Source organism: Neoarius graeffei, chromosome 24 (assembly GCF_027579695.1).
Source record: "Neoarius graeffei isolate fNeoGra1 chromosome 24, fNeoGra1.pri, whole genome shotgun sequence".
In the NCBI taxonomy this organism is placed as follows: domain Eukaryota; kingdom Metazoa; phylum Chordata; class Actinopteri; order Siluriformes; family Ariidae; genus Neoarius; species Neoarius graeffei.
The window spans coordinates 24,880,158-24,900,165 of record NC_083592.1 but is presented as its reverse complement, the minus strand read 5'-3'; the positions used below and the strand labels follow the sequence as shown (position 1 = coordinate 24,900,165).

At 40.5% G+C, this 20,008-nt stretch overlaps 1 protein-coding gene across 1 annotated transcript; it reads left to right on the top strand.

Moving 5' to 3' along the window:
• Positions 1-1,350: 1,350 nt before the first annotated feature.
• lix1 (limb and CNS expressed 1) lies at positions 1,351-14,700 on the top strand. The gene is made up of 6 exons (XM_060907815.1): positions 1,351-1,426; positions 2,337-2,500; positions 3,831-3,971; positions 7,479-7,574; positions 8,206-8,283; positions 14,151-14,700. Exons 2-6 carry the CDS (start codon positions 2,351-2,353, stop codon positions 14,553-14,555), a joined length of 870 nt encoding a protein of 289 aa, XP_060763798.1. The 5' UTR covers positions 1,351-1,426; positions 2,337-2,350; the 3' UTR covers positions 14,556-14,700.
• Positions 14,701-20,008: the final 5,308 nt, after the last annotated feature.

Genomic DNA, 20,008 nt, shown 5'->3' with positions numbered 1-20,008 from the left:
GAGAAGGGGGTCACATTCCTTTGTCAGGGCTCACCCAACTCAGCTCAGATGGATGAGTTCAACAGGCTGTGTGTGTGTGTGTGTGTGTGTGTGTGTGTGTAGGGGGGGTTGAAGTGTGATGGCCAGCCTCACAGCTAATTAGTTCAGCTCTTGACAAAGGTGGGCCAGCCACAGAAGGGGAGCCGGATTTTGGGCTTAACAGGGTTCCACACACTGCACTTAAGCCTGCAGGAGAGAGGAACAGAAAGATTCTCCTCACACTTTCCCAATCAGAGCCAGGGTTTGTAGAGAACTGCTGTTCCTGAGCCTAGTGCATATGAGAGAGCTCACAGGCATAGAAAAAGTTACTGCTGGACATTTGGGACATGAGAAATGACTTCCACACCAGATTCAGATGATGACAGAGCTTTTAAAGACTGTGAGTATAATTTGTTCATCCAGAGCTGCATCTGTATAACTTAATAACAGTGTTGAAGATTATAATGTCATCTGCCTCAAAGATGGATCATTAATTATCTCATTGAACTTCGTATTACTAATATGAATCAAGCAATTAAATTTTACACAGTACTATTAAATTAAACTGTTAAAACTTTAATATTATAATTTTTTCACATTATTTAAGGAAAGTTTAAACATATACAAATTTGTAAATAAAATTGAATTAAGTTTAAATTTTAGTACAAGCTATTCAAGTTTTGTCACATGTTGATGCATGTGTTAAGAAAAGTTTTGAGAAAAGTGCATAATTGAGAACAACTAGGATTTAAGAGAAAGAAAAAAAAATTGAGAGAGAAATAGGTCAGATTTCCTAATTTGTATTTGGCTCTTAGAGGTGCGTTTGTATGGGTTTTAAAAGTATGATAAAATATATTGATTTTTGTAACATGCCATATTCAGCATTTACTGCCTTGGTACTAAACTATAACATTTCAAAAATATGGGTGGTGCTGTCTGTGGCTAGTTTTATTCAAATAAACAAAAAGGTAGACAGTGCTCCATTATAAAACAACTCTCTGTTCTTACAAATATGATCCCGAAGAACACTATCCAGTGTGTTGGGATTTTTCCTCATAATATTTTTACTGACCCTCTAGACGGGATGGATTTGATTAAAGCACACTGCTCAAACCTTTACTTGGGGTTATGAAACACATTGAAGCCGTCACACAGATATTGCTATCACTCCTACATTTGATGCTCATCAGCACCACACATTCAAGCCAGAACACCTGCTTAATTGGATAAATAAGTGTTCCCTTGTGTTGATGTTGGACAGCATTCACACTGCTGTTGAGATAAGTGACAGGTCTAAGCTGGAGGTAAATCTTTTTTTTCTGTTTGAGCCATGACATCAGCTCTCTGTGGCACACCTCAGAGATGTGGGAAGATTTACAAGAGGTCTGAAACCACATCATAAAAAAAGGTAAAAACACATTGGAAAAATGTGGAAAATAATATTTATCCGAGGGTTCTTCTACACTACAGCTGTGATTAATATCTATGATATACAAGGTGTGTATTGAAGATGATGATAGTAATGTGTTACAAGACATACAGAACCTTTTGAGGGATTTGTGCAAACAGCTCACACAATGAAGACAGAAAGTGCGAGAGAACCTACAGTATAGCAAAACATGAGAATTCCTTTAGCACACACTCAAGTTTCTTCCCTGATTACATTTCAGCAGTAAAGCTGGCTTTAATACAAAAAATCTAAACTGGTCCTAACCCTGTAAATTTCACACTGAAGGCCATTTTCATTGCTTTGCCCAGTGTTGACAGAAGCTAGCCTTTCATATTGATATAAGATCAATTTGCTGTATGTCTCCTGACATTGAAAAGCAGGATTTGGGAAAGAATATCTGGTCCTAGATCAGCATAAAACTCTCCATGATGTTTGGCACATTTTACACTTGATGCCTTTTGATGAACAACTCTGATATTAGAAAGTGAATTCTTTGGCAAGCGGCACAAGTTCAATTAACACCTGAGTATGAATACTTGGCTGTAGATATACAGTATACTCAATTCTGGCACTGATTGTTATATAAGCACTTGAATTTAAAAATGTCTTATCAGTGTTTGACATGTAGCTCAGAGATTGCTAACATTAGTGGGCAGGCTTTAGTATATGAATCTGCTGCAGGAATTAAAAATTAAATGAATCATTTGGGAAGATGAGGAACTTCTTGCATTTTTGGTTGATTCAGTTTTCATGGCTAAGCATGTCTCCCAATATATTCTCACGAAACAGATAAAATTTCAAAATATAATCAAAGACAAATACGTAAATATATAGTGATTAAAAACCTGGTTTGTCTATGTGTTTCCAGTGAACGTTGTTGGAATGCTGCATCAATTCTGGGAACAAAAACAGGTGCACAGTGGCACAATCGAGACAGAGAACCTAGTAGTTTATGAATCCATTCCCTCACTAAGACCTCCATTTATCTGCTATGTCACCTTACCAGGAGGGAGCTGCTTTGGCAACTACAAGGTAAGTGAACCGAATTTCACCACATAGTGTGCAGGAAGACTTCCAGGGCAGATAATCAATTTAAATCTGAGTGTGCAGAATATTTGTGGGAAATTAACCTCCAGTTGACCATTTGGTAACAATTTTGGCTTTGTCAGGTGGTAATGGTGTAAAGGGCATATCTCGGTGTGGTCCTGCAGCTCTGTTCACTTGTTCCCATAAACATTCTCCCTCCAGCCCAGGAAAATAGAGTCTTGTGTGAAAACTAGGGTTAACAGGTGGTTCTTATTAGCCCAATTACTTCAACCCACCATGCAAAATGATTCCTTTCAGCTGAAGAGAAATGTTTGAGGGAATAGAACCTAGAAAAACACATGAATGGTTTTGGTTTTATTTATTTATTTATTACAAAATGTTAGGTGATGTTACTTTTTTGCATTTTAGAATTAATTTGTTTTATTTTTAGTGTACACAAGAGGATTAGGAAATTTTATTGTAGATTTATAACTATGATCTTTTATATTTATGAATATAAAAAATGAACACTCAAATGTCATAGAAAACACTTTCCTTCTTTGAGAGCAATCACTTAGTCTGAAGCGTGACAGATTGCATCGTCAAGTGCCATCAGCTAATCCAGAATCCCTTGCCATGGTGGTCAGTAACCATAGCTCCAGCTTGTGATGTTTGCTATTTGAGGAGCACTGAAGGCCAGCTGCTGCCCTTTAGAGGAACTGAGGAACACCAGGGAGTTAAAGTCAATGTGTTGAGCTGCCTGTTTGAATAGCTTTCGGCTCCTTTGATCAGCCTGTGGGCACCAGAGGCTTCCAGGCCGCCTGCCTTGCAAGCGTTTCCTTTCTATGGCCTCATTTCACGTCCGGAACACAACGGACTAACGCCATAGAGAGGCTTTCTTTAACCTTTCTCTTCAGATCAAAGAGATGCTTCTCCTGCTTACTCAACTTGCATGTTTTGGTTGTCTCATTCTTTTTCTATCTCTTGTATATATTCTTCTTTCAGTTTTATGACTGAGTATAGTGAGGCTCGCAGTTTGTGTTTTTGGCATTGCTAGTGAGTGATCCCAGCTCAGGCTGCCTCCAGACTCACTCTGATCCCTTCAGAGTTATAAACTGATTCATATTTCTGTGATAGTTTTGACATGTGCCTATGCTTGAGACCAGCTTCTTAAATTAAATAAAACTAGGAAAACATCACATATGATGAGTGAGAGACTGGTATTCTAACTATAATTTTTTTTTTACTAATTCACACGGTCATATTTCAAAATGTGTGATGATTTCAGTTTTAATATTTTGCTCCCTCTTTCCTGTCTGGTTTTTTTTCTGATTAGTATTGCTACACAAAGGCAGAAGCCAGGCGTGATGCAGCTCGTATTGCTCTGATGAACTCAACATTCAACGATTTGCCCTGTCGTCGTATCACTCCAGAATTCATCACCCACAGCATAGACGAGGCTGTCACCACCACCAGAGTAAAAAAAAAAAAAAAACTCTTCATGTTCACTGCATGGATTAAGAAAACCAAAAAGGAATACATTATTTGGATTGAAAAATGAATGTTTTCTAAACAGATACAAATAGAGATATACTGTAGGAGGTGGATGATTTTTATTTATTTATTTGGGGGGGGGGCGTGGACACAGCAAAAAAAAAAGTTACACAAGCAGGATGTTCTTAATTTCATGCAAGCAATCAGTGACATATGAAGCTCATGGGTTCAAAGGAGTAGGCAGATATGAAGCTTGGGTGACAAAGACCAAATCCATTAACATGAACATGAGTCAGTGTGCTGTGTATGTACAGGTTTCCTTCATTCATCCTTAATAACTGCCTGATCAGGATTGAGGTGGTTTAATTTATGCTACAAGTTGGTTTATATTTTGGAAACAGAATCCAACAACTAAATTTATTGGAAAATTGTGTTCATACAGTGGTGCTTGAAAGTTTGTGAATCCTTTAGAATTTTCTATATTTCTGCATAAATATGACCTAAAACATCGTCAGATTTTCACACAAGTCCTAAAAGTAGATAAAGAGAACCCAGTTAAACAAATGAGACAAAAATATTATACTTGGTCATTTATTTATTGGGGCGGCACGGTGGTGTAGTGGTTAGCACTGTCGCCTCACAGCAAGAAGGTCCTGGGTTCGAGCCCCGGGGCCGGCGAGGGCCTTTCTGTGTGGAGTTTGCATGTTCTCCCCGTGTCCGCGTGGGTTTCCTCCGGGTGCTCCGGTTTCCCCCACAGTCCAAAGACATGCAGGTTAGGTTAACTGGTGACTCTAAATTGACCGTAGGTGTGAATGTGAGTGTGAATGCTTGTCTGTGTCTATGTGTCAGCCCTGTGATGACCTGGTGACTTGTCCAGGGTGTACCCTGCCTTTCGCCCGTAGTCAGCTGGGATAGGCTCCAGCTTGCCTGCGACCCTGTAGAAGGATAAAGCGGCTAGAGATGATGAGATGAGATTTATTTATTGAGGAAAATGATCCAATATTACATATCTGTGAGTGGCAAAAGTATGTGAACCTTTGCTTTCAGTATCTGGTGTGACCCCCTTGTGCAGCAATAACTGCAACTAAATGTTTCTGGTAACTGTTGATCAGTCCTGCACACTGGCTTGGAGGAATTTTAGCCCATTCCTCCGTACAGAACAGCTTCAACTCTGGGATGTTGGTGGGTTTCCTCACATGAACTGCTCGCTTCAGGTCCTTCCACAACATTTCAATTGGATTAAGGTCAGGACTTTGACTTGGCCATTCCAAAACATTAACTTTATTCTTCTTTAACCATTCTTTGGTAGAATGACTTGTGTGCTTAGGGTCATTGTCTTGCTGCATGACCCACCTTCTCTTGAGATTCAGTTCATGGACAGATGTCCTGACATTTTCCTTTAGAATTCGCTGGTATAATTCAGAATTTATGAATTGATGGCAAGCCATCCTGGCCCAGATGCAGCAAAACAGGCCCAAACCATGATACTACCACCACCATGTTTAACAGATGGGATAAGGTTCTTATACTGTAATGCAGTGTTTTCCTTTCTCCAAACATAATGCTTCTCATTTAAACCAAAAAGTTCTATTTTGGTCTCATCCGTCCACAAAACATTTTTCCAGTAGCCTTCTGGATTGTCCACGTAATCTTTAGCAAACTGTAGATAAGCAGCAATGTTCTTTTTGGAGAGCAGTGGCTTTCTCCTTGCAATCCTGCCATGCACACCACTGATGTTCAGTGAACTCATGAACATTAACATTAGCCAATGTGAGAGAGGCCTTCAGTTGCTTAGAAGTTACCCTGGGGTCCTTTGTGACCTCTCCGACTATTACACGCCTTGCTGTTGGAGTGATCTTTGTTGGTCAACCACTCCTGGGGAGGGTAACAATGGTCTTGAATTTCCTCCATTTGTACACAATCTGTCTGACTGTGGATTGGTGGAGTCCAAACTCTTTAGAGATGGTTTTGTAACCTTTTCCAGCTTGATGAGCATCAACAATGCTTTTTTCTGAGGTCCTCAGAAATCTTTTTTGTTCATGCCATGATACACTTCCACAAAAATGTTTTGTGAAGATCAGACTTTGATAGATCCCTGTTCTTTAAATAAAACAGGGTGCCCACTCACACCTGATTGTCATCCCATTGATTGAAAACACCTGACTCTAATTTCACCTTCAAATTAACTGCTAATCCTAGAGGTTCACATACTTTTGTCACTCACAGATATGTAATATTGGATCATTTTCCTCAATAAATAAATTACCAAGTATAATATTTTTGTCTCATCTGTTTAACTGGGTTCTCTTTATCTACTTTTAGGACTTGTGTGAAAATCTGATGTTTTAGGTCATATTTATGCAGAAATATAGAAAATTCTAAAGGGTTCACAAACTTTCAAACACCACTGTATCTCTAGTTCAGACCAGTTATGAGAGGTTGAGGAAATGTCACAGCCAGAATTAAAAGACCATGCTGACAATGCTAGCATTTCTATTGGCATTTTTCCAGGGTTTTCCAATATTTTAGGGGGTGTGTTTAATTCCAAAAGGTGGTGTGGTGGTGCAGTGGTTAACATGTTTTCCTCATGACAAGAAGGTTCACATTTGAACCTCACAGCCGATGGGGGCCTTACTGTGTGGAATTTGCATGTGCTTCCCGTGTCTGCATGGGTTTCCTCCGGGTGCTCCGGTTTCCTCCCACAGTTTCAAAGACATGCACATTAGGTAAAAATACCCAGCCACTGGGGTTGCACAAGCCAGTGCGTACTTAGTCCCAGACCTGGATAGATCGGGGAGGGTTGCATCAGGAAGGGCAGCCGGTGTAAAAACTTATGCCAAATCAAATATGCGGATCATGATGATCTGCTGTGGTGACCCCTAATGGGAGCAGCTGAAAGAAGAAGATATTTAATTCCAAAAACACTTCTGGTTTAGACCACACCCTCTTTGCTTTTAAATCTGAATACAGATACAAATCATTGGAACATGACAGAGATATAGACTGACATAGTAGCACTGCCATAGAATAGAGTTTGTAGAGGAAGATGTATAATCTAGTATTATAGTATCATATTCACTGTGTTGATTGAGCATTCACACACTGTCCGTACTTAAAGAGGAGCTTTCACACAGTCCAAATTAGCAAGGAGGCATGCAAATGATTCCAAAACCTACAAAAAGCTCTGTCCCTTACACGCCTAATGGACTTATCAATTTCCTCCTAACTTCCCAAACTTTACAATCATTGTGTGTGTGTGTGTGTGTGTGTGTGTGTGTGTGTGTGTGTGTGTGTGTGTGTGTGGTCCCTCCTCACTCTCCTACCATTTCTCATGTTTGGTCTGAGCCTTTTCTTCCCCAGCAATAGTTACAACTTGCTTTGATGACAAAGCAAAAGATGAGTAGCAGGGTCGAGCCCTCCCACTGCATTTGTATCTCCATCACGATGACTGATTACTGGTCAAGAAGTCACTGTGAGTCACTGTTTTCAGGGTAACATGGAGGATGCCTTAGACCCAAGCACCAGTTTAGGAGCTTATTATCTCATGCTGAAATCCAACACAGGAAAAACCATGCTGGAATTTCAGGTATGAAAAAAAAATTCTCATTATCTTAAAAAGATATTATTTTGAAAAATACCTTTACTATCGTCAAAGGAGATCATTCTTCGTAGTGATTCTAATGCAGTTAGAAGTAATAAGATGTTTCTTATTACTTGTAATACACTTAGATGTACAATACAAGAGATGTTATGGCTGATCTGTGTCGATAGCAGCCCCACCTCTCAGTAGAGTACATCTTTATTAAAATTGCATTGTAAATTAAACAGAGGTTTGGAAGATAGTGTTTTCTCAACTTCAAGTACAATGCATGGATGCTAACCAAAACATACATTCCATTTGATACCCTAAACGATGCATGTAATGACCCTAAGAAACATGTTATATGCACAGTTAACTTGTTGAAAAATAACTGATGTATTTTGAAATTCTTATGGTGTCTGCATTAGTCTTAGTTATGAAAATACAATGCTAGATCAATGCACTTTCAAATGCTGATGTTACAATGTGCTAAGCTCTTGAGACAAGTTACAAAGTTTGGATATCTGTGTTGAATTAGAGTCATTAGTGTGATGGATAGTCATGAGCAAGATATAACAATAATGAATAGTAATGAAAATGAACTGACTAAAAAAATCAAATGTTCACTTTTTTAAAGGAATTAATGACAGTGTTTCAGCTGTTACACTGGAATGAGACACTGAAGGCTTTTCGGGAGAGGAGATGTAGTCAGCAGGTATGTTCAACTCTGCAACTATCTGAAAAATAGGAGAGGAGTAAATGTTGGCGAAGCCAGGTGTTCTGTTTACCACTTGGCTCAACATCAACATAACTGAATTCATATCAATTCAAATGTACAATGTATTTTAAAATACAACCCCAATTCCAAAAAAGTTGGGATACTGTGTAAAACATAAATAAAAACAGAATGTGAAGATCTCTAAATCATGGAAATCCTGTATTTCATTGAAAATAGTACAAAGACAACATATCAAATGCTGAAACTGAGAAATGTTATCTCATCTCATCTCATTATCTCTAGCCGCTTTATCTTGTTCTACAGGGTTGCAGGCAAGCTGGAGCCTATCCCAGCTGACTACGGGCGAAAGGCGGGGTACACCCTGGACAAGTCGCCAGGTCATCACAGGGCTGACACATAGACAACCATTCATACTCACATTCACACCTATGGTCAATTTAGAGTCACCAGTTAACCTAACCTGCATGTCTTTGGACTGTGGGGGAAACCAGAGCACCCGGATGAAACCCACGCGGACACGGGGAGAACATGCAAACTCCGCACAGAAAGGCCCTTGCCGGCCACAGGGCTCAAACCCGGACCTTCTTGCTGTGAGGTGACAGCACTAACCACTACACCACCGTGCTGCCCTGAGAAATGTTATTGTTTTTTGAAAAATATATGCTCATTTTGAATTTGATGTCAGCAACATGTTTCAGAAAATTTGGGACAGAGGCAACAAAAGTTAAACTTAAAAAGCTGTGTAATGCTAAAAATAAGAACAACTAATTTGGTTAATTGGCAACAGGTCAGTAACATGATTGGGTATAAAAAGAACATCCCAGAGAGGTTGAGTCTTTCAGAAGTAAAGATGGGAAGGGGTTCACTGCTCTGTGAAAGACTGTGTGGGCAAACAGTGCAACAATTTAAGAATAATGTTCCTCAATATTAAATTGCAAAGAATTTGGAGATCACATCATCTATGGTACCTAATATCATTAAAAGATTCAGAGAATCTGGAGAAATCTCTGTATGCAAGAGACAAGGCTGAAAACTGACATTGGATGCCTGTGATCTTCAGGCCCTCAGGATACACTGCATTAAAAGCAGACACGTGTCTGTAGTGGAAATCACTATATGGGCTCAGGAACACTTCAGAAAACCATCGTCTGTGAAAACGGTTAATTACTGCATCCGCAAATGCAAGTTAAAACCATATATAAACAATATCCATAAACACTGCCACCTTTTCTGGGCCTGAGCTCTTTTACAATGGACTGAGGCGAAGTGGGGCGGCACGGTGGTGTAGCGGTTAGCGCTGTCGCCTCACAGCAAGAAGGTCCGGGTTTGAGCCCCGTGGCCGGCGAGGGCCTTTCTGTGCAGAGCTTGCATGTTCTCCCTGTGTCCGCGTGGGTTTCCTCCAGGTGCTCCGGTTTCCCCCACAGTCCAAAGACGTGCAGGTTAGGTTAACTGGTGACTCTAAATTGACCGTAGATGTGAGTGTGAATGGTTGTCTGTGTCTATGTGTCAACCCTGTGATGACCTGGCGACTTGTACAGGGTGTACCCCGCCTTTCACCCGTAGTCAGCTGGGATAGGCTCCAGCTTGCCTGCGACCCTGTAGAACAGGATAAAGTGGCTAGAGATAATGAGATGAGATGAGATGAGATGAGATGAGGCGAAGTGGAAAATTGCCCCGAGGTCTGATGAATCAAAATTAGAAATTCTTTTTAGAAATCATGGACACCACGTCCTCCAGGCTAAAGAGGAGAGGGACCATCCGGCTTTTTATCAGTGCACAGTTTAAAAGCCAGCATATGTGATAGTATGAGGGTGCATTAGTGCACATTACATGGGGTGCTTGTACATTTGGAAAGGCATCATTAATGCTGAATGATATATATACACATTTCAGAGCAATATCCAGACAAAATCTTTTTCAGGGAAGGCCTTCCTTCTTTCAGCAAGACAGTGAAAGAGTAATAAAAAGAGTCCATAGTAAAAGAGTTCAGGTGCTAAACTGGCCTGCCTGCAGTCCAGACCTGTCTCCCATTTAAAACATTTGGTGGATTATGAAGTGCAAAATACGACAAAGGAGACCCCGAACTTTTGAGCAACTGAAATTGTATATCAGGCAAGAACGGGACAACATTTCTCTTTCAAAACTATAGCAATTGGTCTCCTCAGTTCCCAAACTTTTACAGAGTGTTGTTAAAAGTAAAGGTGATGCAATACAGTGGTTAACATGCCCTTGTCCCAACTTTTTTGAAACTTGTGCTAACATCAAATTCAAAATGAGCATATATTCTTCAAAAAACAATAAAATTTTTCAGTTTCAACATTTGATATGTTGTCTGTGTACTATTTTCAATGAAATAATTGGGTTTCCATCCATCCATCCATCCATTATCTGTAACCGCTTATCCTGTTCAGGGTCACGGGCAAGTTGAAACCTATCCCAGCTGACTATGGGTGACAGGTGGGGTACACTCTCGACAAGTCACCAGATCATTGCAGGGCTGACACACAGACAAACAAATATTCACACTCACATTGACACCTACGGTCAATTTAGAGCCACCAATTAACCTAACCTGCTTGTCTTTGGACTGTGGGGGAAACCAGAGCAGCTGGAGGAAACCCATGCAGACATGGGTAAAAAAATGCAAACTCTGCACAGAAAGATTTCCTTCAGCTACTGGGCTCGAACCCAGAACCTTCTTGCTGTGAGGCGACAGTGCTAACCATGACACCACAGTGCCGCCCATAGGGTTTCCATGATTTGGAAATTATCGCATTCTGTTTTCATTTACAGTTTACACAACGTCCCAACTTTTGTGGAACTGGGGTTGTATCTAATGCATCTTATATTTGTCATCAACACTACCAACTTGAAAAACAGCATGTATAAAAATAGACACACAAATCAACATTTCTCCCATGCTTCATGACTGCTCATAAAATATAAAGCTTAGGTATTGCTTCATATTTACAAACATATTTTTAAAATTGGGGTGGCACGGTGGTGTAGTGGTTAGCGCTGTTGCCTCACAGCAAGAAAGTCTGGGTTCGAGCCCCGTGGCTGGCGAGGGCCTTTCTGTGTGGAGTTTGCATGTTCTCCCTGTGTCCGCGTGGGTTTCCTCCAGGTGCTCCGGTTTCCCCCACAGTCCAAAGACATGCAGGTTAGGTTAACTGGTTACTCTAAATTGACCGTAGGTGTGAATGTGAGTGTGAATGGTTGTCTGTGTCTATGTGTCAGCCCTGTGATGACCTGGCGACTTGTCCAGGGTGTACCCTGCCTTTTGCCCGTAGTCAGCTGGGATAGGCTCCAGCTTGCCTGCGACCCTGTAGAACAGGATAAAGCGGCTAGAGATAATGAGATGAGATTTTTAAAATCTGTTCAGTGAACCTCATTATCTGACCTGAACCTGATTGGTGTAATATTAAATACAGTTTGGTTATTTTTAAATCTTTACTAAATGAACTGAGACAAATTTAACATTTCAAAACATTTTAAGCACAAAGTTAAATTCCATTTTACTACTTTAGTACCACTGCACTGTTAAACTCTTGACACTGTTTGGTCAGAAGGTGTTGTCCTGGCTGGAAGAGAAATCACATATTTATATTATATTAGGGCACTTCTGTTATGTTATTGTTTTTGGAGCAACAACTTGTATGTTGGAAGCTCCATATAATAATCTATGCCAAATAATAACCAGTAAAAAATATTTTATTCAACAAATATTTGTATGGGCGGCACATGATGTAGTGGTTAGTACTGTTGCCTCACAGCAAGAAGATTCTGGGTTTGAGCCCAGTAGCCAACAGGGGCCTTTCTGTGTGGAGTTTGCATATTCTCCCTGTGTCTGCATGAGTTTCCTCTGGGTGCTCTGGTTACCCCCACAGTCCAAAGACATGCGGCTAATTGGTGGCTCTAAATTGACCATAGGTGTGTGTGTGTGAATGGTTGTTTGTCTCTATGTGTCAGCCCTCCAATGATCTGGCAACTTGTCCAGGGTGTACCCTGCCTCTCATCCATAGTAAGCTGGGATAGGCTCCAGCTTGTCCACGACCCTGTACAGGATAAGCAGTTACAGATAATGGATAGATGGATGGGAAAAAATGTACAATCGCTGATAGTGATTCATTAGTCACTGATAGTTCTGATTTTTTAAAATTAGCATCAAGTCACAAAACAACTATTTAAAGCTGTTTATTGTGAAAGTCACAAGTTCCCAACCCTGCCTGTGCACTACCCCCTGTTCTGTACCTTTTAGTGTTTTCCCTGCTCTACCCCACCAAGTGCAACTCATTCGGGGCTGTAAATTAATCGAATCAGGTATTTTGGGAGCAGAGAAATACTGAAACCTGTGATAAGGGATAGCAGAAACTAACTTGCCTTGTGGACAACATGAACCCTCTTAAGCCCACATAGACAAACAAATGCTTGAACATGGTTTTATATTTTTACCAATACTGAGAGTATTATTTCAGTCAGTATTAAGTGTTGTATATCATATGATTTAGGGGAACCTACACTTTTCTAAAGTCACCATTATGCATTATCTTTGTGTGAGCATTAAAAAAAATGCCTAGTGACAATACCTTGTTTTTTGTTGAATAACTCCATAGTCAACCAGGGATTTTTTTTTTTCAACGTGAAAAGTTGTATTTAGGTGTGTTAGAGCTGCATGTGAAGCTCGGTACACAAACAGTTCTTCCTCAGTGAGTTACTGCTAAGTGACTTCTCAATTTTGACACAAGGAGGCACTTTTCCTTGTGTTATTCAGCGGAATTGCTGTGTGCTCCTACCAATGTGGGAGGCAGTATGCGGAAACTTCCCCTCCAGTAAGCTTCTGTTCCTGTACCATTTGATTGCATGCACTGTAAGTCGGCCCTGGTTATTGTAAAGAAGTTCAAGTTGTTTCGGAAAGTGGAGAATCTCACAGGAATCTTAACAGCTTGTCTCTATCATAAACAACTCAAAAGTTATTTAATGTTTTGTAGAACATGTATCCACATTATACTGATGCAACACTCAGTTCTTCCTATTTCTGTGTGGGGTCAATATGGACAGGTTGAGCCAGGCTGTCTTCTTATACGAAAACAATCCACTTCAAGATGGTAATAGTATTTCTGATTTTTGTCTGGTTGCATCACAGCACCTTGTCACTGATTTCTTTCCTGTAACAACATGCCTCATCCTGTTTTATTCCTGTACTTGTCACTTATTACTGACAAACTAAAATTCTTCAACATGGCCTACTTGAACCACTAATACATATAATCAATAATACTTAAATTAATACAAACCGGCAGCACGGTGGCGTAGAGGTGCACTGTCACCTCACAGCAAAAAGGTCCAGGTTCGAGCCCAGTGGCCGATGAGGGCCTTTCTGTGTGGAGTTTGCAATTTCTCACAGTGTTTGCATGGGTTTCCTCCAGGTGCTCCCCCACAGTCCAAAGACATGCAGGTTAGGTTAATTGGTGGCTCTAAATTGACTGTAGGTGTGAATGGTTGTTTGTGTCTATGTGTCAGCCCTGTGATAACCTGATGATTTGTCCAGGGTGTACCCCGCCTCTCACCCCTAGTCAGCTGGGATAGGCTCCAGCTTGCCTGCGACCCTGTACAGGATAAGCGGCTACAGATAATGGATTGATGGATGAATACAAACGTTTACAAAAATTTCACTTTCATTGCAATTTCAGTTAAAAAAAAGAATATGGTTCTGTATGACCCAAACAAGACATAACTGCACTAAATAAATAAATAAATAAACGAGTTCAGGTGGGGGCACCACCTTCATCCTCACTTTGGTGTGTGTGTGTGTGTGTGTGTGTGTGTGTGTGTGTGAGAGACAGGAGGTGATCAGCTACTACTCTGAGAAACGGCTGGATGAGTGTATGCGTAGTCATATGGCTCTGGACTGGCTGCAGAGGGAGAGGAAGAGGCCAGGTCTTCTCTCGCATGAGCTGCAGCTAGCCCTCAGAGAGCTAGCCCAGGCTCGGCAGGCTGGCCGAGAGCTCCGCTTCTACAAGGAGAAGAAGGAGATCCTCAGCCTCGCACTCAGTCAGGCCTCCACTGAGGAACTACAGGCCTACTGTGAGGAGGAAGGAGAAGAAGAAGAGTGCTGGAGAAAAGGAGAAACTGCGTTGGCGTATCTGACGTGTGGGGGCCACTGTCTGGAGAGTAGCATGGCGAATCCATTAGAACCTTGCGAGTTTTATTACCTGGAGAGTGGGAGTGACAGAGAGTCATGGGGCTGAAATGTGTGTGTGTGTGTGTGTTTATATCTTGGTATATCTCCATGAGGATAAGAATATCTAACAGTTTTGAAAAGGGAGAAGGGAAGAGTGAAGGGAAGAAAGGAGCCTGTATGTTTATATTTTCTACTCCTTTGTAGAGTTCTTTTTCAGTGCACTGTAATGTTTGTAGCTAAATGAGCTCCTGTGTAAATCAGATTTATTTAGCAGTAACTGTGTTAGTAGTACATTTAGGGTTTGAACTTCTGAAGAGCAGCGTCAGCTCTCTTATTGTTTGGACTGAAAATTTTATAACTTGGTTTTAGTTGAGCAAAATCAGTTTGTATTGCCTTGGGATTTAGAAGTGAATGTAAACGCTCATACCTTTTTTTTTTTACTTCGGCCACATGGTGCCGCCATATCCTGTGAATGGCCGGTGCCCACAACTAGGGAATAAGATATTTCTACCCCAGATCTGTAGGCCATTTTCCAATAAACTGAATGAATAAAACGCAATAAAAATCACAAATGGTTTAAGTTGAACCCTTCTCTTTAATAATGCTTTAAATGTATTGTCATTGTGTATTCTTAGATCTTATGATATTTAAGATTTCTTAGATTCCTAAAGGTGTTCTATGTGAACTCTTTTTAACAGGTAAACAGTCATTTATATGGTTCTTCAAAGAACATTTAAACATTCCCCCAGAGGGACAAACTGTTATATACTAATACACTTCTTTTTCTAATAGTGAAATTCATGACACCATTTTATAGCCAAAAAGGCTTATGTCTAATTTAGATCTAGTTTATATACAGAATTTTAAAACTATATATATTTTAAAACTTCACAAGAAAATACAGTTAATTAACTTATCATTGGGAGCCATCTGTATATAGGATTTATTTACGCAGAGTAGCAATGATCCTTAGTTTCTAGTAGTTTCTAATTTTTGTAACACACTACTTCGTAAACAAGAGTCCTTTGGTACAAAATGATTTCACTTCACCATCATCAGTGTGTACATTCTATTTAAATATTTATTCACTTTTACAGATTCATCACCGGATGTTTGGACAACTCTAGGCCAACTCATTTCTTCCTAATGATATACATACAAATTACATCCACACATAATTTGCTCATTATTTCCATTTAGTGAGTGCAATGGTCCTAGTTCAGATAAAAACACAGCAAATCATTAGTGTAAGGTTCTCCAGTTCATTCACTCCTTGAGCAATTGCAAAAAAGTAGGCCATATGAGATCCTGTTTTTTTTCTTCTTCAATTTTTTTCCTTACAGTTGTTGCTAGGAGACTGTTGAACCTACGGCAAGAAATTATAAGCTATAGCCACAATGGTCATGTGTCCTCCACTGTGCTCTAGGTGGGAACTGCTATTGTTATATAAGATGTTAATTTACCCTTTTCTACCTTGTTTCTGCTTTAATTTTAAAATAGAGTTCTTGGTAGAGGTGGCCTAACTGACCTCCACACTCTATGTGCTTTCCACCTCATTTAGGATGATCAAATATCCCTCTTACCTATGGACTGCCAACATTCACAGTTTATAACAGCCTCATTCTCCTTTACCATTGAATAATTTATGCATGACGCATGATTTTTGCATAAATTAATCAAGTTACACTACAAGCCGGCTTCAGTTTTGGTCAAGTCGCTTCTCACAAACTGCCAGTCGGTGCCCAGCTGGTGCTTATTGTGTTATTTTGTAGGAAAAATGCTGTGCCAAATTGAATAGTTATAGAGGTATAGACAGGAAAAGCAGCAAGATAATGGCATATTTAGCTCCATTTTCGAGTGAACATGTCTTTCTCTCTCCAGGGAGGAAGAGTAATTTTCCACAGCTAACGCTTGTCACAGGCCTGATGGACCAGATTTTGTGACGTGACAGGTTTTCTCCAATTTACTGGGTTAAAACCCATTTGAAATCAAATAGCATGACATTCCATCCTTTTTGGTGTTCAGCTCAGGGCAATGAAATGTAAATTGCAAAGTCGTGTTCTAATACTGATCGTGAGGAAGAAGAGACTACGGATTTCAGAATGAGTTAGCAGCTGATGAGATGGGAGTGAAATATTTCCATTAAAGAAAGTAAATGAATGGACAGAAAATTTAAATTTTGGGGAGTGTAGTGGAAAATGTCAGTGATGATAAATGCATTATGTCCCTGAGGCATCTAACCCTTGATGGTCCAGATGAAAAGTAGGCTAGATGACAACAAATATTAACTATCTCACTTGTTAGTTCTAAACATGACTTTCTTGCTGCTATTTCATTCTTCCCTTGTATCCACTCTAGGTTGATTGAGTGATGAGATCATTAAATCAAATCTGTTTAGTTCCCATCTGAACTAAGTGACCTTTTGACATTTTATTCTTAATCACATTTTATTAGCCATCGCTTTCAAACTGTTAAGCTCAGCTCTGTTAGCTATGATTGGAAAAGAAAGATATAGATCTTTCAATATTAGATATAATAATAATAATAATAATAATAATATACTACTTATCTGTTACGAGTGAGCTGAAGCCAATCCCAGTTCATATTGTGCGAGAGGTGGGGTACATTATGGACAGGTCTAAGGTCTAACACAGAGAACCAGATAGCCATTCACACTCACAGACAATTTAGAGTAGCCAGTTGACCTAATACACGTCTTTAGATTGTGGGAGGAAACTAGAATACCCAGAGGAAACCCACACCAGCATGAGGAGAACATGAAAACTCTGCACAGAAAGACCCTGGTCAACCAGCAGGTTTGAACCCAGAACTTTCTTGCTATGAGGTGATATTGCTAACCACTGCACCACTATGCATAATAATAATAATAATAATAATAAAAGAGTGGCACGGTGGTGTAGTGGTTAGCACTGTCACCTCACATCAAAAAGGGGTTTGAGCCCAGCGGCCAACAAGGGCCTTTCTGTGTGGAGTTTGTATGTTCTTCCCGTGTCTGTGTGGGTTTCCTCTGGGTGCTCCGGCTTCCCCCACAGTCCAAAGACATGCGGCTAATTGGTGGCTCTAAATTGACCATAGGTGTGAATGTGAGTGTGAATGGTTGTTTATCTCTATGTGTCAGCCCTGCAATGATCTGGCGACTTGTCCAGGGTATACCCTGCCTCTCATCCATAGTCAGCTGGGATAGGTTCCAGCTTGCCCATGACCCTGCACAGGATAAGCGGTTACAGAAAATGGATGGATGGAAAAAAAAGTATAATCACTAACAGTGATTCATTAGTCTCTGATAGTTCTGATAGCGGCGGCATGGTGGTGTAGTGGTTAGCACTGTCACCTCACAGCAAGAAGGTCCGGGTTCGAGCCCTGTGGCCGGCGAGGGCCTTTCTGTGTGGAGTTTGCATGTTCTCCCCGTGTCCGCGTAGGTTTCTTCCAGGTGCTCTGGTTTCCCCCACAGTCCAAAGACATGCAGGTTAGGTTAACTGGTGACTCTAAATTGACCGTAGGTGTGAATGTGAGTGTGAATGGTTCTCTATCACTATGTTTACATGCACATAGAGAGAATCGAATTTCTGCCGTTGCTCGACTGAAATCGAAGTTCAAAATGCCATGTATACACCTTAATTCGGCTGAAATTGAACCGAACTTGATTTCTCGGAATCGAGCTACACGACCTAGATTATGCGATTTCTGCCGAGCTACATTAGTGCATGTATACCCTATCGAGCTAGTTGTCGAGCTACTTCCGGAAGTGACGAGACCACAAGCGGGAAACACAACAGCCTCGGTCGGCATGACAACGAATCATGACAACGGCATGAATCTTTTCTTTTTGTGGCATTGTTTGCACTGTTAAAATTTAGCTCACTTACTGTATCACCAAATACATCTGTACAGCTGTTGCATAGCTGTGAATTGTGTACATAAACAAGTCATTGTATTTGTGTGTGTGTGTGTGTGTGTGTGTGTATGTATATATATATATATATATATATATATATATATATATATGTATATGTCCAACATCTGAAGAATGTCAATAAAAACAAAACAATTGAACTTTTTGTGTGTTTATTAAGACATAAGTTAAATTGTAAGCAAAAAAAAAAATATTTTTTTGTAAGCAAAAAATGGACTTTAGAAAAATATTATTGTGCAAAATAAGTTGTCTTACAAAACAGTGGTCTGCGCCGGACAGTTTGTAGCCATAGTCTGTTAGAGCAAGCCTAACAGCTTGAACACGGAACTGCTAGCGTTGCCAGATTGGGGGTTTTAAATGCATTTTAGCGGATTTGAACATGCTTTGGGCTGGAAAACGTCAGCAGTATCTGGCAACACTATAGCTCTTCTTCATGACGACAACCGGAAGTGTACCAACACGATGGGGCGTGTAGCGCCACGTGTGGCTCGGGTGCACAATGCACCTTGCACAATAGCCCGATTTCACTTGTGCATGTAGGATTGGATTTCTCTGGCACCCCTGCTGGGACCCTTTGCTCGATTACCGACAGCAGCTCGATTTGGACGTGCATGTAAACGTAGTCTATGTCTAATGTGTCAGCCCTGTGATGACCTGGTGACTTGTCCAGGGTGTACCCCGCCTTTTGCCCATAGTCAGCTGGGATAGGCTCCAGCTTGCCTGCGACCCTGTAGGACAGGATAAAGCGGCTAGAGATAATGAGATGAGTTCTGATAGCACTGATTTTTTTTTTTAATTAGCATGAAGTTACAAAACAACTATTTAAAGCTGTTTATTGTGAAAGTCACAAGTTCCCAACCCTGCTTGTGCACTACCCCCTGTCCTGTACATTTTAGTGTGTTCCCTGCTCTACCCCACCAAGTGCAACTCATTCGGGGCTGTAAAGTAATCAAATCAGGTATTTTGGGAGCAGAGAAATAATGAAACCTGTGATAAAGGATAACAGAAACTAACTTGCCTTGTGGACAAATCATAGAAACCTTGTAGGCGGCACGGTGGTGTAGTGGTTAGTGCTGTTGCCTCACAGGAAGAAGGTTCTGGGTTTGAGCCCAGTGGCCGAAGGGAACCTTTCTGTGTGGAGTTTGCATGTTCTCCCCACGTCTGCGTGGGTTTCCTCTGGGTGCTCTGGTTTCCTCCAAAGACTTGCAGGTTAGGCTAATTTGTGGCTCTAAATTGACTGTAGGTGTGAGCTGCACTGTAAAAAATATATTTGTTGTTTTAACTTAAAGTTAGTGCAAGGGCTGCCTTAAAATTTTGAGTTCACTGGAATTCACATAGTAAGTTAAATTGTTGTGAACTTACTATATTAATTTCAGTGAACTCAAAATTTTAAGGCAGCCCTTAAGGCAACCCTTGCACTAACTTTTTTAAGTTAAAACAACAAATCATTTTTTACAGTGTGGGTGCGATTTGCTGGGGGGGATGGTGGGGATCATCCCCCCCTCTGGTTTTTATCTCTGCTGAAAAAAAATCCTCGGGGACAACCTCGTCAATAAAACAAACCAAAAAAAAAGTTGACATGACAG

What these genes read in the sequence shown, in the direction of transcription:
- lix1 (XM_060907815.1), top strand. Translation starts at nt 2,351, where the DNA reads ATGCTGCATCAATTCTGGGAACAAAAACAGGTGCACAGTGGCACAATC. An exon ending in GCTGCTTTGGCAACTACAAG is followed by an intron (nt 2,501 to 3,830) that starts GTAAGTGAACCG and finishes TTTTCTGATTAG; the next exon opens with TATTGCTACACAAAGGCAGA. An exon ending in AAACCATGCTGGAATTTCAG is followed by an intron (nt 7,575 to 8,205) that starts GTATGAAAAAAA and finishes ACTTTTTTAAAG; the next exon opens with GAATTAATGACAGTGTTTCA.